Raw genomic sequence first — 17,181 nt, 5'->3', positions numbered from 1 at the left:
CAAGAGCATGGATGTATGCACTCCCAGGAAGTTTCATTTCAAGTGAACAAAGATTGGCCAAGATATGAGCTTACATACTTCCTGTTTGGCGGCTTCACTGCCAAATTCAATAGACTGTAATGGAGGAACAGTTTTGAAAATGAAAGAAAAAAAAATCTGTCTGATAAATTTCATGGGCATTTGTCTGATTTGTCTCAGCCAAATTTGGTGAAAATTGGGCACACTTTGTGGCCTGTGAAAAAATATAAAAGCCAATATGGTGGCTGAATAAATTATGTTGATTTGACAAGTTGCTAGGGGGCGGCACGGTGGTGTAGGGGTTAGCGCTGTCGCCTCACAGCAAGAAGGTCCTGGGTTTGAGCCCAGCAGCCGACGAAGGCCTTTCTGTGTGGAGTTTGCATGTTTTTCCTGTGTCTGGGTGCTCTGATTTCCCCCAAAGGCATGCAGGCTAGGCTAATTGGTGGCTCTAAACTGACCGTAGGTGAGAATGGTTTTCTGTGTCTATGTGGGATAGGCTCCAGCTTACCTGCGACCCTGTAGGACAGGATAAGTGGCTACAGATAATGGATTGATGGATGGACGGACAAGTTGCTAGATACCCATGGTATCAACAGACGCTTTTTTTTTCTTAAGGTAAACACATCAACAATTATTAGCCAAAAAACTTTTTTTTCCTTGATTGCAGCACCTCCAGTATTCAACGCAAGCAAAAAAAAAAAAATCTTCACCCTCAAAATCAGGTCCTGAGTCCATGTAACAAGTTAGGTTTTGATAGATCAATATATTGCTGACATATGACCTCACTTCCTGTTTGACGGCCTCACCACTGATTTGAATTGGCTGTGATGGACAAACACTTTTGTAAATAAAAAAATATATATATATATAACATTTTTAAGCTTGATTCGAAGATCATTTGTGCTCTGTGATGAAAATGTATGGCCTGTGAAATTTTTTTTAAACCTTTTGATCAAATCCAATATGGAGACTGCACATGACCACTTGTGAGGTCTTGGCCTTGGTATCATCCAGGGTATGACCAAACACAATATTTTTAATACAAAAACAGCAACAGTTATTGGCCACAACTCTTTTTTTCTTATTGCAGCCCCCCCTAGTGGCCAAATGACACAAACATTTCTGAGCTTCCTCAAAATGGGGTCACAAGTCCATATACCAATGCCGCTTTTCCACTACAAACGCGGCTGAGCCGTGCCGTGCTGAGTCGAGCTGAGTCGAGCTGAGCGGGGCTGTTGGAGTTGCATTTCGACTACAACCGCGCTGAACTGTGCTGGCTGGAAGTGGGTGGACACATTGGGTGGAGTTAGCGAAAGTGGGTGGACGTCACGTGATGTCGTTAAGCGGCGCAAACAGTGACATCAGTGAGCTTTTAAGCGGTAGTCTCACGACCCGAATAGTAAACAATAAACATGGAGGACATGGAGTCGTTAGTGTTGCTGGTCTTGGTGCTGTGTGTGGCTTGTTGACAACGCCAACAGATACTGGCAAGAGCGTATAGATGAGGCGAGGCACATAAGGCTTCAGAAATTCTCGTAATTCGTATTTATTCTTCTTCCGGGTTTGCGGTGTTTACAGATCCCAGCGTGCTCGCGGGGCGTGTGTGGGCATGTGAGGACACTCCTCCTCACCAATCAGTGCACAGGGGAGTGTCTGCTCACGCCCCCAGCCTCACTCGGCTCGCTTTGGCTCGCTTCAGCCCCACTCCAAAACGGTGCGAGTTTTAGGGGCTAAGCAGGGCTGAAGCGAGCCGAGTCGTGCTGTTTTTTGGTAATCGAAACGCGAGCCGTGTCGGGCTGAAGTGAGCTGAAGTGAGCTGAAAAAGGGTAGTGGAAAAGGGCCACAAGTTTGGTTTTAATACTACAGTGTTGCTGCGATATAACCTCACATCCTGTTTGGCAGTTTCACTTACAATTTTGATTGGCTGTCATCAATGAATACTTTTACAAATCAAAAAGTCAACAAATAAGTTTTGTGAGGCTTTGTCTTGAGATTGTCTTTGCCAAATTTCATGAAGATTGAACAAAATTTGTGCCCTGTGAAAATTTTTAAGCCTTGTTGGTATAATCTAGGTGGCACAGTGGTGTAGTGGTTAGCACTGTCACCTCACAGCAAGAAGGTTCTGGGTTTGAGCCCAGCGGCTGACAAGGGCCTTTCTGTGTGGAGTTTGCATGTTCTCCCCATGACTGCATGGGTTTCCTCCAAAGATATGCAGCTTAGGTTAACTGGCTACTCTAAATTGCCCATTGATCAAGCTCAGAGAGGGATGGGCACCGCTAAGTTTGAATGCCCTAGACATGCCAATGATGGACTGTTAAAATGTCATCAGTGGTGCCCCTATGGCCCTGAGCCAGTGAATCCAATGGAAGTCAGACATGCGGTTCAAAGGTTACATGCATAAATGCACCTCCAAATTTGACCCACTGGTGGCACTAGAACACTCAAGATGCAAGCACAAAATTTGGTGAAAAGAATCAGGGGACAGTCCCTGTCAGTGCGCCCAATTTCAAAACCTTTTACCATGGTTTTTATGGTTATATGGGCTGCCATAGACACCTTAGTCAGAAGAAGAAGATGAATAATAAGCAAATGTAGAAACACAATGGGTGCCTATGCAGCTTCGCTGCTTGGCCCCCAATTTATGTGTGTAAAACAAAACTTTAGTTAAATGGGTTGTGACTCTGCCGTCACTATGGACCTGGAGGTGCATTCACCACAACAACAGGCTGAAAGAAGAAAAATCAGCAAATACAGTGAACTCAATAAGACACAATTGTGTATTACTTCAAGGCTTTAAGGTCAAATCCCTGGGCTACCACAGAGTTAGGGTTGGATCTGTTCAACGCCAGGTTTGGGATGAGTTTGGTGCTGAATTAAAGCATCTTTCTAGTTCTGACTGGACAAAAGGGCAATGTTAAGTGTGAAACAATGATGTTTGAAGAACAATAAAAGTACTAGGAATCATTTAGAACAATATTGGAAATATCAATTAATACAATTCTAATGCAATTATTCAAGAACTAGATTTTTTTTTTAAGTGTAATTCAGCATGCTGCTGTGGTATGAATTCATGGTAAATCTAAACAACTTTAAAATGTTGGCCTAATTCAAATAAAAACGCGGTTGGTCTATGTACAAGATTTAAGTTATTTAAAAAGACAGTGTGGATCATGACTTTTTAGGATACACAACAATAACAAAAATTTTCTTACTATATGATTCTGTTCATTAAAGAAAAAACATGACAGTAAAAACAGTTACATCTCCATCTACTGGGAAATTTTTAATCAGACAGTTTTACAAGCACAAGAAACAAGCACAATTAATTATAAGCACAAGCATTAAATTAGACTTTATATAAATTTGCACATAAGGAAAAAAATAGAGATCACCATCAGGTTTAATATTTAAAAAAAAGACAATAAGATGCTGTCAATTTTTCTGCATTATTTCCCAACACCCCTCCACACAATCTAATGTTTATTAATCATACAATAAACCCCTAAAATCCCTTTTTTTTCTTCCAAGTTACAGTCTTACACCGAGAATCATTACTGACAAAAAGTTCTGGTCCAGAGAGCAAACATCATTTGAAGGTATATACAAACATCAAAACCTTTCATAGGTTTCCGAAACATGATAGAAGCGACTCTGTATTTCCTAAGGATACATAAATGACACAAAATATAATCTGGACCTGGAAAAGAAATTATTCTATCCACATTTACTGGATATGAGCAATCATGCTCTCTGATTAGCTACTCTCCTACTAGGCTATCAGCTCATATACCATGAATAGCAAAAACAAAATGGCAGAGTGTGTTGCTGAACCAACCAAGGACGAAATAAAAACTCTACTTGAAAACAAAACTCAAAAATTATCATCAAGTATTTAAAAGAAACAGAAATAGCTAAAAGAATATAGCCCCCCCCCCCAGTCTTCTGTTCCACACTCCAGCCCAGTCAGTAGCAGTAATGCACCTTTAAGTTGGTTTGCCAACTGGCAAAAAGAAAAGAAAAGAAAAAAACCCAAAAGAGGAAGAAGACCCCCCCCCCCAAAAAAAAGCAGCAAAATATGGAATAAAAGTATTTGTTGGTAAGAATGTATATTTTTTATTTTTCAAGAATTATTATAACATTTTTCACAAATTGCTCCCGTCATTTCGCCGGTTTGTTTATATTCTAAGCAGAAATTATTTTGTTGGATGTTTTGTAAAAAGTTTTTATTTATCAAATTTGCAAAAAATAAGCGAGGGCCTTTCTGTGCGGAGTTTGCATGTTCTCCCCGTGTCCGCGTGGGTTTCCTCCGGGTGCTCTGGTTTCCCCCACAGTCCAAAGACATGCAGGTTAGGTTAACTGGTGACTCTAAGGCCGAATCCCATTTCACCCCTTGGACCAACCCCTTGGCCCTTCCCCTCCATTTTGCGCGTTCACGTGAAGGGGTAGGGGCATCCCAATCCCAGTTAACGCGGAGGGGTAGGGGAAGGCATAGGGCTTCTGTACCCCTCCAAACGGAGATTTTCCTGGAGCAGACTCCGAACGAAGGGGTTTGAGTGATTTCCCACAATGCCATGCGGATTTCAGCGAGATTTCATGCGGATTTCAGAAAGATGGCGGTTCCCGCGGCGAAAGATTGTCATAAATGTATTTTCTCCATTATTTACGTGTTTTAAGTTGTTATCCAGAGGAAACACGCCGCTTGATTCGCTTTCGAGCTGAGAATGAGCAGCGATTTCTGAAATCCAAGCTGCTGCTAAAAAGCTTTGGGAGTGAGTATTGTTTTCGGTTGCTTTACTGCGTACGTTTTGTTCTGTTATTCTCGCTTTTATTGTTTACATGAGTGTTCTGACACCTCATTCTGTCGGATGTGGTGCACGAAGCGCCAAAGATATCCCATTCAGTAGTGTTAGTTAACAAATCACACCCTGCCAGCAGAGATTTCTGGCTCTGACTGTAGCGGCTGGTCGCAGCCAATGACGCGTTGCGTTTTGCTAACGTAAACGCTGACGGAGGTACGCGATGACGTATGCGATCGTTGAAGGGCTATCCCAATACGTAAGGGTTGAATTTCAAGCCCTATCCCTTGTAGCTCAGTTTCAAGGGGAAGGGCCAAGGGGAAGGCGGAGGGGAAGGCGGAGGGGAAGGGGTAGAAATTAGAATTGGGATTGGGCCTCAATTGACCGTAGGTGTGAATGTGAGTGTGAATGGTTGTCTGTGTCTATGTGTCAGCCCTGTGATGACCTGGCAACTTGTCCAGGGTGTACCCCACCTCTCGCTCATAGTCAGCTGGGATAGGCTCCAGCTTGCCTGCGACCCTGCAGAACAGGATAAAGCGGCTAGAGATAATGAGATGAGAGATAAAAATGCTCTGTTTCTCAAAATCCAATGAATGTGGATAGAATAAAAAAAGTTATTCCACTCAATCTCATCATACATGGCTTATAGCCAACTCGTCGGCTATCAGCTCATGTACGGCTCGATTTCGTGGAATAACTGTTAATTATACTCATTGAATTCTAGTGAGGTTATTTTAACAGTTTATCATATTATCATGTAACTCAGGTTGTATACTGTAGGCTGTATACATGTAACAAATCTAACTTAGGTTGTATACTGTAGGCTGTGTATATATGAGTATTAAAAATACATTTATAACGCATGTGTGTAAAACAAAACTTTAGTTAAATGGGTTGTGACTCTGGCATCACTGTGGATCTGGGGGCGGTGTTCACCACAATAACAGGCTGGAAGGTAAAAAAAAACAGCAGAAGTGAACTTAGTACAGAGGGACACTGACGTTGAGCTCTTATTAAGTTTGGTATAATAGAAGTGGCATTTCTGAGTTCTTACCACATTGGTCCTTGGTGAGCAGCAATGGATGACTTTGCAGCAGAAAACAGCCAAGGTGACAGAGAGAGCAATCTGAATCACATGCATGAGGAGCTCTATTCCCTTCGTATGCTGATAGATGGCCTGTGAGTAAGGAGAATAATTTAAAAATATGAGCCTGAATGTGGGCGGCACGGTGGTGTAGTGGTTAGCGCTGTCGCCTCACAGCAAGAAGGTCCGGGTTCGAGCCCCGTGGCTGATGAGGGCCTTTCTGTGCAGAGTTTGCATGTTCTCCCTGTGTACGTGTGGGTTTCCTCCGGGTGCTCCGGTTTCCCCCACAGTCTAAAGACATGCAGGTTAGGTTAACTGGTGACTCTAAATTGGCCGTAGGTGTGAATGTGAGTGTGAATGGTTGTCTGTGTCTATGTGTCAGCCCTGTGATGACCTGGCGACTTGTCCAGGGTGTACCCCGCCTCTCGCCCATAGTCAGCTGGGATAGGCTCCAGCTTGCCTGCGACCCTGTAGAACAGGATAAAGCGGCTAGAGATGATGAGATGAGATGAGCCTGAACGTTGTTTTCTTTATTAATACCTTACGTACAGTGCTGCTTGAAAGTTCGTGAACCCTTTAGAATTTTCTGTATTTCTGCATGAATACAGTGCCTTGAAAAAGTATTCATACCCCTTGAACTTTTTCACATTTTTCCACCTTACAACCACGAACTTAAAAGTTTTTTATTGAGATTTTATGTGATAGACCAACACAGAGTAGCACATAATTGTGAAGTGAAATGAAAATGATAAATGGTCTTCAAAATTTTCAACAAATAAAAATCTGAAAAATGTGGTGTGCATTAGTATTCAGCCCCCTGTACTCTGATACCTCTAAATACAATCCAGTGCAATCAATTGCATTTAGGCCAAAAAGTTCAACTTTGGTCTCATCTGACCAAAGCACCTTCTTCCACATGTTTGCTGTGTCCCCTACATGGCTTCTTATGCCTGTCTTTCAACAATGGCTTTCTTCTTGCCACTCTTCCAAAAAGGCCAGATTTGTGGAGTGTACGATTTATAGTTGTCCTGTGCACAGATTCTCCCACCTGAGCTGTGGATTTCTGCAGCTCCTCCAGAGTGATCATGGGCCTCTTGGCTGCTTCTCTGACCAGTGCTCTCCTTGCTCGCTCTGTCAGTTTAGGTGGACGGCCATGTCTTGGTAGGTTTGCAGTTGTGCCATACTTTTTCCATTTTTGAATGATGGATTGAACAGTGCTTCTTGAGATGTTCAGAGCTTGGGATATTTTTTTATAACCTAACCCTGCTTTAAACTTCTCCAGAACTTTATCCCTGACCTGTCTGGTGAGTTCTTTGGTCTTCATGATGCTGTTTGTTCTTCAGTGTTCTCTAACAAACCACTGAGGCCTTCACAGAACAAGTGTATTTATGCTGAGAGTAAATTACACACAGTAGGACTCTATTAACTAATTAGATGACTTCTGAAGGCAATTGATTGCACTGGATTGTATTTAGAGGTATCAGAGTACAGGGGGCTGAATACTAATGCACACCACATTTTTCAGATTTTTATTTGTTGAAAATTTTGAAGACCATTTATCATTTTCATTTCACTTCACAATTATGTGCTACTCTGTGTTGGTCTATCACATAAAATCTCAATAAAAAACTTTTAAGTTCGTGGTTGTAAGGTGGAAAAATGTGAAAAAGTTCAAGGGATATGAATACTTTTGCAAGGCACTGTATGACCTAAACCATCATCAGATTTTCACACAAGTCCTAAAAGTAGATAAAGAGAACCCAGTTAAACAAATAAGATGAAAATATTATACTTGGTCATTTATTTATTGAGGAAAATGATCCAATATTACATATCTGTGAGTGGCAAAAGTATGTGAACCTCTAGGATTAGCAGTTAATTTGAAGGTGAAATTAGAGTCAGGTGTTTTCAATCAATGGGATGACAATCAGGTGTGAGTGGGCACCCTGTTTTATTTAAAGAACAGGGATCTATCAAAGTCTGACCTTCACAACACATGTTTGTGGAAGTGTATCATGGCACGAACACAGGAGATTTCTGAGGGCCTCAGAAAAAGTGTTGTTGATGCTCATCAGGCTGGAAAAGGTTACAAAACCATCTCTAAAGAGTTTGGACTCCACCAATCCACAGCCAGACAGATTGTGTACAAATGGAGGAAATTCAAGACCATTGTTACCCTCCCCAGGAGTGGTCAACCAACAAAGATCACTCCCAAGAGCAAGGCATGTAATAGTCGGCAAGGTTACAAAGGACCCCAGGGTAACTTCTAAACAACGGAAGGCCTCTCTCACATTGGCTAATGTTCATGAGTCCACCATCAGAAGAACACTGAACAACAACGGTGTGCATAGCAGGGTTGCAAAGAGAAAGACACTGCTCTCCAAAAAGAACATTGCTGCTCATCTTCAGTTTGCTAAAGATCACGTGGACAAGCCAGAAGGCTATTGGAAAAATGTTTTGTGGACGGATGAGACCAAAATAGAACTTTTTGGTTTAAACGAGAAGCATTATGTTTGGAGAAAGGAAAACACTGCATTCCAGAATAAGAACCTTATCCCATCTGTGAAACATGGTGGTGGTAGTATCATGGTTTGGGCCTGTTTTGCTGCATCTGGGCCAGGACGGCTTGCCATCATTAATGGAACAATGAATTCTGAATTATACCAGTGAATTCTAAAGGAAAATGTCAGGACATCTATCCATGAACTGAATCGCAAGAGAAGGTGGGTCATGCAGCAAGACAACGACCCTAAGCACACAAGCCGTTCTACCAAAGAATGGTTAAAGAAGAATAAAGTTAATGTTTTGGAATGGCCAAGTCAAAGTCCTGACCTTAATCCAATCGAAATGTTGTGGAAGGACCTGAAGCGAGCAGTTCATGTGAGGAAACCCACCAACATCCCAGAGTTGAAGCTGTTCTGTACGGAGGAATGGGCTAAAATTCCTCCAAGCCGGTGTGCAGGACTGATCAACAGTTACCGGAAACGTTTAGTTGCAGTTATTGCTGCACAAGGAGGTCACACCAGATACTGAAAGCAAATGTTCACATACTTTTGCCACTCAAAGATATGTAATATTGGGTCATTTTCCTCAATAAATAAATGACCAAGTATAATATTTTTTGTCTCATTTGTTTAACTGGGTTCTCTTTATCTACTTTTAGGACTTGTGTGAAAATCTGATGTTGTTTTAGGTCATATTTATGCAGGAATATAGAAAATTCTAAAGGGTTCACAAACTTTCAAGCACCACTGTATTCCACTTTCAAAACAAAACAAATTATATTCATTTCAGGATTCAGACACGTATACTATTTATTAAGATTTTATTTATCTTCGGCTTTATTTTATGATCCTGGGCTATAAAAGCTGTCTTACCGACAGTCTCCTACACATGCTCATTTGTGATGTTTCATTGTGGTGGTCGAACCAGCAGGAATAAAACACAGAATATTCTAGCAATAGACTCGAGGTGATGAAAAAGCAGATCACTGACAACACACATGCCACAACCTGCATCCCCATGCAGGCCTTCAGCTGTAAGAAAGTAAGAGAAAATGTATTTATATCAAATAACTGTATATTATGGAGTAATTGTAATACTGTATGTAATATGTAAAGGTGTATGTCAGGTGAAAATCAGGTTATTTTTCTCACTGTAGGAGGGTGAAGATTCTGTGCTGCTATTGCCACACTACCAGCTATTATGCTCTGCAGTATGAAAAGCAAATGCATCCCATCAGACACTACGTTAGAATTAAAATGAGTAAAGAATCATTTACAATAATAAAGTAGAATCAAAAAATTTAACATATTAATGCTTACAAATGAAGAAAAGATAGCACTGATGATGACTGAAGTGGAGATTGCACTGTCTATCGGTGAACGTTTACTCCAATGCAAATATATGCTACTCAAAAGAAAGACACTCAGCATAATTTGTGTTACCTGCCAAAAAAAAAGAAAAAGAAGAGTTTTGAATCTGCAAAGAACCACTCATTTCAAAACATGGTGAGCAATATTTGTGTGCTTAAAGTGGTGGAAGGTTTTTGGTTTTATCTACACACCCCTAAAGCTTTTGGTTCTGCCTCCAGGTACTTCTGGGTTTGATAGGGATTTTTCTGAAACGTGACGTCCACTAGTGCTCCTGTTTCACCCCCTGTGTTGAGGGCATTAGCAGTAACACTCTCCATCTCACCTTCTTCTGCAAAACATAAAATTAGTGACAGAAGTCAGCAGCACAGTGTCCAGGTAGAAGTACTGTGAGAATCTAACTGCAATCTCTCTCTCGTTATCTGTAGCCGCTTTATCCTGTTCTACAGGGTCGCAGGCAAGCTGGAGCCTATCCCAGCTGACTACGGGCGAAAGGCGGGGTACACCCTGGACAAGTCGCCAGGCCATCACAGGGCCGACACATAGACACAGACAACCATTCACACTCACATTCACACCTACGGTCAATTTAGGTGGGGTTTACATGAGACCGTATCAGCGGATCATCAGATTAACGTTTTTAAAACGATTAGTGTGCACACAGCAACGCCAATGCACGATTTGCGTGCACACAGCAACACCAATACACGGATACGCTCGGCTCCGCAGGCATCCTGCGCTCCAAATCACTCCGCCCTGAACAGCGAGTGCCCTCTGGAGGGTGCGCACTCCGGCCTTGCGCAGCTCACAGAGCGCGCGAGTGAAGTGCACAAGCAGTGATTCGGGACTGAGCCGCTGTGTGTGTGATCCCAGCGCATATCACTTACCACTTGCAAGTGGAAGGATGGCAAGCCTAAAGACAATCATAAGTACAAAATGGGCAGTATTTGCATCAGTATTTGCAGTATTTTCATACTTTTATACTCTTTAATGAAAGGTGATACAAGGCGGAAGTCCGCGCCGTTTTTCAGCAGTCGCGTCACATGACCAACGCCAGCGAATCAGGAAGGTGGATGTCACAGTGACGTTGTCTAATGACGACACCAGCTAGAGCTCAGCACAGCGTAGCCGCGTATTTCAATGTTTACACAGCACCGGAGCTGACACGATCTGGATTGAATACGTGGACGCTGGCGGATTCCCGTTTCCCGGCGTTTCCAGGCGGCTTAATGTAAACGGATAGTGCATCCGCGAAGAAAACGAGACAGATACGGTCTAATGTAAACTTGGCCTTAGAGTCACCAGTTAACCTAACCTGCATGTCTTTGGACTGTGGGGGAAACCGGAGCACCCGGGGGAAACCCACGCGGACACGGGGAGAACATGCGAACTCCGCACAGAAAGGCCCTCGCCGGCCACGGGGCTCGAACCCGGACCTTCTTGCCGTGAGGCGACAGTGCTAACCACTACGCCACCGTGCCGCCCTCTAACTGCAATCTTTACTTTTAAAAAAGTTTTTTTATTTCCTAATTTTAATGATGTTTCAATCAGTCAGAGCCAGGCACCAGTGGTGTTCAGCCTTTGGCTAGACAAACTAGCCTGGAGCCCGACAGAGCCAGACAGTTGCGAGCTGTGTGTGTGTGTGTGAGAGAGAGACAGACAGCAATCGAGCGAGCTTGTCCTCCGCCCCTGTGCTGCCACACCACCACCATGGATGCCTTTTGAGTTGAAAGCGACTTCATTGCTCTCCATATCAAAAATCCCTGTGCTCCTGAAAAACCATGTTGCATCTTACAGACTTGTAGAGTTCTTCTAATAGAGCCAGATGTGCCATTGTCAAGATTTGAAGACTGGCGAAACTCATGCTTAAATAAATGACTGAATAAGCATTAAACCTATTGCACTGCAAATCGGTTAGCCTACCCATAGCTTTTAATAGCTTAGTTTTATTTGTAATTATGTTACCAGTAGCCTAGCCTAACAAATCAGCTATCTCAAAATGAAAGAGAAATTAATCCTATGCAAAAAAAAAAAACTATTAACCCAGTTAGTTGCAAACAATTTGAAAATATTCATTTAGCCTATGTTAGGAATATGATACATAGTCAATGTAGGCCTTTAGAAAATATAATATTTTGCCATACGCTACATATTTTTAAGTGATTAATATGTGGTTGTATATGCTTAGATCCCACTCAGAATATATGGTCTAATAAGAATTCACCACTCAGCCAGATTTACTATGCTGCACCACATGTCCGTGCTGACTCAAAAACTTGCGTACGTTAATTGAGACTTGACGTGAGATGTGATCATAGACTTCACTCACGTTCACGTTGATAAATGCCAAGCTTTGCGTGAAAATGACTGTACACCCAGTTTCCTATCATACGTTTGTTTCGTAAATGAGGATCAATGGGTTTCAATGGGATGGAAGATTAATGCTCATTAGACACCAGGCTTTTAACATTTGCTCCTACTGAATACTGTGCATCTCTGGGGGTGAATGGGAGTGTGGGAGGATGGGTTTCACATAGACAAACATGAAAATCACATGGAGCTGCAGCACTGGTTAGTTGAGTGGCCTAATCCTAAACAATTTTACACACTAGTAAATCTTATTTTATCTTTGTAATTTGTAAGTATTGTGAATAAATTGCGGCGGCACGGTGGTGTAGTGGTTAGCACTGTCGCCTCACACAAGAAGGTCCTGGGTTCGAGCCGATGAGGGCCTTTCTGTGTGGAGTTTGTATGTTCTCCCCGTGTCTGCGTGGGTTTCCTCCGGGTGCTCCATTTTCCCCCACAGTCCAAAGACATGCAGGTTAGGCTAATTGGTGTGAGTGTGAATGGCTGCTTGTCTCTGTGTGTCAGCCCTGCGATGACCTGGCGACTTGTCCAGGGTGTACCCCGCCTCTCACCCATAGTCAGCTGGGATAGGCTCCAGCTTGCCTGCGACCCTGTAGGACACTGGCTAGAGATAATGGATGGATGGATGTAAATAAATTGTAAAGTATTAAGTTCTGTTTGATTGTTTTTTAAATTTGTTGTTTATAAATCTAACCAGCTGTCACCTCCTTCTTCAAGTAGCAGCTTAGCTGTTTGTTTGTTTCTCGTTTTGTTTTTTTGGCAAAAGTAGCAGAAACTGCCCATGCTGACTTTTGGAAAAGTCCTTTGATGATCATACAGTGGATATAAAAAGTATATACACTCCGTTAAAATGATAGGTTTTTCTGATGTAAAAAAAATGAGACTACGATAAATAATTTCAAAACTTTTCCCACCTTTAATGTGACCTACTGTATAACCTCTACAATTCAATTGAAGAACAAACAAATCTGTTTGGGAGAAAAACATAAATTAATAAGCTGGTTGCATAAGTGTGCACACCCTTAAACTAATAGTTTGTTGAAACACCTTTTGATTGAATTACAGCATTCAGTCTTTTTGGGTCGGAGTCTATCAGCCTGCCACATCTAGACTTGGCAATATTTGCCCACTCTTCCTTGCAAAAGCGCTCCAAATCTGTCAGATTGCGAGGGCATCTGTTGTGCACAGCCCTCTTCAGGTCCCCCCACAGATTTTCAATTGGATTTAGGTCTGGGCTCTGGCTGGGCCATTCCAAAACTTTTTTGGGGTCATTGTCATGCTGAAAGAGGAAATTCCTCTTCGTCTTCAGCTTTCTAGCAGACACCTGAAGGTTTTGGGCCAAAATTGACTGGTATTTAGAACTGTTCATAATTCCCTCTACCTTGACTAAAGCCCCTGTTCCAGCTGAAGAAAAACAACCCCAAAACATGATGCTGCCACCACCATGCTTCACCGTGGGTATGGGGTTCTTTTGGTGTTGCACAGCATTGTTTTTGCGCCAAACATACCTTTTGGAATTGTGGCCAAAAAGTTCAACCTTAGTTTCATCAGACCATAACACATTTTCCCACATGCTTTTGGGAGAGTTGATGTTTTTTGGGGTTTTTTTTTTTTGCAAAATTTAGTCGGGCCTGGATGTTTTTCTTTGACCCTACCTCATAGTCCAGACATATAGAGAATACGGGAGATTGTTGTCACATGTAGTACACAACCAGTATTTGCCAGAAATTCCTGCAGCTCCTTCAGTGTTGCTGTCGGCCTCTCGGCAGCCTCCCTGACCAGTTTTCGTCTCGTCTTTTCATCAATTTTGGAGGGACGTCCAGTTCTCGGTAATGTCACTGTTGTCCCATATTTTCTCCACTTCTTGATGACTGTCTTCACTGTGCTCCATGGTATATCTAATGCTGTGGAAATGTTTTTGTCCCCTTCTCCTGACTGATACCTTTCAACAATGAGATCCCTGTGATGCTTTGTAAGCTCTCTGCGAACCCTGGCTTTTGCTGGAGGATGCAACTGAGTAAATGTCTGAACTTTATCTGGGGTTAATCAGAGTCATTTTAATTGATGGCAGGTGTGAAACCAAAAAGACTGAATGCTGTAATGAAATCAAAAGGTGCTTCAACAAACTATTAGTTTAAGGGTGCACACACTTACGCAACCAGCTTATTGTACATTTTTTATTTTTTGTTTTTCCCCCTAACGGATTTGTTTTTCAATTGAATTGTACAGATTATAGGTCACATTAAAGGTGGGAAAAGTTTTGAAATTATTTATCGTGGTCTCATTTTTTTTTACATCAGAAAAACCTATCATTTTAACAGGTGTGTACACTTTATATCCACTATACTTAAGAGGAGAGAGTGAAAATTACAATTATACTATCTGACATTATATATTTATCAAGCATATTGTGGATATAAAGCATCCACACACCCATGTTACAATCACAGGTTATGTCAAAGAAAAATGAAGCCAAAATAAATCATGTCACATCTTTTTCCCAAACCTAAGTTTGAGATATATGTGGCACAGTGGTGTAAGCGGTTAGTACTGTTGCCACACAGCAAGGTGGTTCTGGGTTCGAGCCCAGCGAGGGCCTTTCTGTGTGGAGTTTGCATGTTCTCCCCGTGTCCGCGTGGGTTTCCTCCGGGTGCTCCGGTTTCCCCCACAGTCCAAAGACATGCAGGTTAGGTTAACTGGTGACTCTAAATTGACCATAGGTGTGAATGTGAGTGTAAATGGTTGTCTCTATGTGTCGGTCCTGCAATGACCTGGTGACTTGTCCAGGGTGTACCCCGCCTTTCGTCCATAGTCAGCTGGGATAGGCTTGCCCGTGACCCTGCACAGGATAAGCGGTTACAGATAATGGATGGATGGTATGTGTGGAAAAACAATTAGAACTGTTTTAAAGGGGAAAAAAATACTTTATTAAAGCACCTTTTGTTTGCAATACAGCGCTCTGTTGTTTTGGGTGAGAGTCTGTGTAGCACATCTTGATTTGTCAATTTTCTTCAAGTTTACCTTGCAAAAAATACTCCAAATCATTAAAATGTGAGGGTTCTCACACACTGAATATTTTCAGTAGGATTTAGAACTGAGCTGACCGAGACATACCAAAAACATTATCATTCCTTTTTTGATTTGGATTGGTGTTTTCAGTTATCGTGGTGGAAGGCAAAATTTTTTTTAATCTTCAGCTGTCTAAAAGAGGCCTGCAGGTTTTGTGCCAAAATTGGTATGTGGAGCTAGCCATGATTCACTCGCACTTGAATAGTGTCCCAGTTCCAGCTGAAAAGCAGCAGCCCCATAGCACAATAGCACCACCATGCTTCATCCAGGGACAGGGTGTTCTTTGAGTGATAAGCGGTCTTGTTTTTGCACTAACTAGATCATTTAGAATTATGACGCATCTTTTAAACATCACAAAAACCTATAATTTTAACATCATTTAAACCCTTCACACAGTAGCCTATTTCAAGAAGAACATTACTGTCATCAAAACTTCTATTCAGAATACGTTTTCCTCTTTATTACTTTTTTTTTTTGGGGGGGGGGGGGCTGCTTTTTAAGACAGGGACCCCTATCTGCTATTTTAACTTCAGGGATTTCTTGGCTTATTTGTAAGCTTTATGGATATTTACGGTGTTCCAATAAAAAAAAAAAAAAAAAAAACCACATGAGGATACAAACATTTGCCATCAACTATGGACAGAGAAACAGATACCCTTTCGCAGATAATCAGTTTATATAAACTCACGCCACACCAGCTCAGACCTCAATTACTGAAGTCCAATTTTTAATGCAACATTCTGGGCATTAAAATTGTTCCAGCAGAGTTATTGATTACAAAACGACCCGAAATAAACTTCAGCAAGTTCAGTCTTGTGTAACTTCACTGAAGTAAAAGCCTTATGTAACCTGCCACACTTTAGCAAAAAGAAAATCCACTACTTGAAGTTTGAGAACTTACCTGCCATATTTGCTTATCCTGTGCTCTAAAATGAAGTGTATAAAATGAAGTGTATAAAAATTATAGAAAAAAAATCCCTTATATAGAAAAAGACTATTGTAGAGAGAAGAATGTGTCCCCATGTAGCAGATTTCTGCTCGTTTTCTGATTCGCTGTTACTTAGTTCCACCCCATGCAGAGAAATTTGACCCCAAAAAAACATCTGGAGTGAGCTGCACAGCTGCAGTGCTCAAAACAACTATGTTGCTATAAATTGCTACTTAAAACAGGGATGAAATGTCACAATTGTGCATTAGGAGTGATTAACTTTATTTTAATCTCAAATCCCAGGGCTGCCACAAAGTGTTGGATCTGCCCTACATGTTCAGGTTATGTTTAAACACTTCATAAAAAATATCTTCCAAGTGAATAAAAACAAAAATTGTAGGTTCCTTACAATGTTTAGTTTAGCAGTTCATGAACCTTTTAGGAATTCCTCTATGACCGCCCCAAAACATTTTTCACACGGCTCCTAAAAGTAGATAGAGAACCCAATGAGATTTGATTTTATATAAAAGTAGGAAAAGGATCCAATGAACAAGGGCGATTTTGAGGACCTCAGAAAAAGGAGTTGTTGCTGATCAGGCTGAAGTGTTACAAACCCATTGAGAGAGAGTTTGAACTCAATAGAACAATCCATATTCAGACAGATGAAGGAAATTCAAAAGTAGTGCTATCTTCTCCAGGAGTGGTCAACCAACAGAAGTTCACTCCAAGAGCAAGGTGTGTAATAGTCTGCCAGGTCACAAAGGAACCCAGGGTAACTTCTAAGCAACTAGAGGCCCCACTCATATTGGCTAATGAGCACAAGTCTACTTTTAGAACAACACTGACCAATGTGTATGGCAGGGTTGCAAGGGGAAAGCTACTGCTCTCCAAAACAGATCACTGCCCACCTACAGTTTGCAAAAAAGATCACATGGACAAGGTAGAAGACTACTCAGGAAAGAGAAAAAAAATTGATTTAAATAAGGCAGCATTATGTATGGAGGAAAGACAATACTGCATTCCAACATAAGAACCTTAAATCTGAAA

At 41.7% G+C, this 17,181-nt stretch overlaps 1 protein-coding gene across 3 annotated transcripts; it reads right to left on the bottom strand.

Annotated features, from left to right (window-relative positions):
- Positions 1–3,275: 3,275 nt before the first annotated feature.
- On the bottom strand, positions 3,276–16,261 carry si:ch211-212k18.8 (uncharacterized protein LOC100001422 homolog). 3 transcript variants are annotated; one of them, XM_060934370.1, is made up of 9 exons: positions 16,108–16,183; positions 15,075–15,158; positions 14,909–14,976; positions 9,965–10,101; positions 9,723–9,845; positions 9,555–9,608; positions 9,276–9,434; positions 5,869–5,991; positions 3,276–5,762 (listed from the first exon to the last, which is right to left on the bottom strand). In XM_060934370.1, exons 4-9 carry the CDS (start codon positions 10,088–10,090, stop codon positions 5,700–5,702), a joined length of 648 nt encoding a protein of 215 aa, XP_060790353.1. In that variant the 5' UTR covers positions 10,091–10,101; positions 14,909–14,976; positions 15,075–15,158; positions 16,108–16,183; the 3' UTR covers positions 3,276–5,699. The 3 variants fall into 3 exon arrangements, with proteins under 3 accessions (XP_060790353.1, XP_060790337.1, XP_060790344.1); XM_060934354.1 differs by lacking the exon at positions 15,075–15,158 and having other exon boundaries at positions 16,108–16,261; XM_060934361.1 differs by lacking the exons at positions 14,909–14,976; positions 15,075–15,158 and having other exon boundaries at positions 16,108–16,196.
- Positions 16,262–17,181: the final 920 nt, after the last annotated feature.

Source organism: Neoarius graeffei, chromosome 1 (assembly GCF_027579695.1).
Source record: "Neoarius graeffei isolate fNeoGra1 chromosome 1, fNeoGra1.pri, whole genome shotgun sequence".
Classification (NCBI taxonomy): Eukaryota; Metazoa; Chordata; class Actinopteri; order Siluriformes; family Ariidae; genus Neoarius; species Neoarius graeffei.
Note: the sequence above shows the minus strand (reverse complement) of the source record. Positions and strands in the feature narration are given on the sequence as shown.

Excerpts from the sequence above, each read along its gene's own strand:
- si:ch211-212k18.8 (XM_060934354.1), bottom strand. The coding sequence starts at position 16,229 with ATGGGGACACATTCTTCTCTCTACAATAGTCTTTTTCTATATAAGGGA. Across the intron at positions 14,977-16,107 it reads AGGATAAGCAAATATGGCAG|GGTCACGGGCAAGCCTATCC; the intron begins GTAAGTTCTCAA and ends TATCCTGTGCAG. Across the intron at positions 5,763-5,868 it reads GCTCACCAAGGACCAATGTG|CCTGTTATTGTGGTGAACAC; the intron begins GTAAGAACTCAG and ends TTTACCTTCCAG.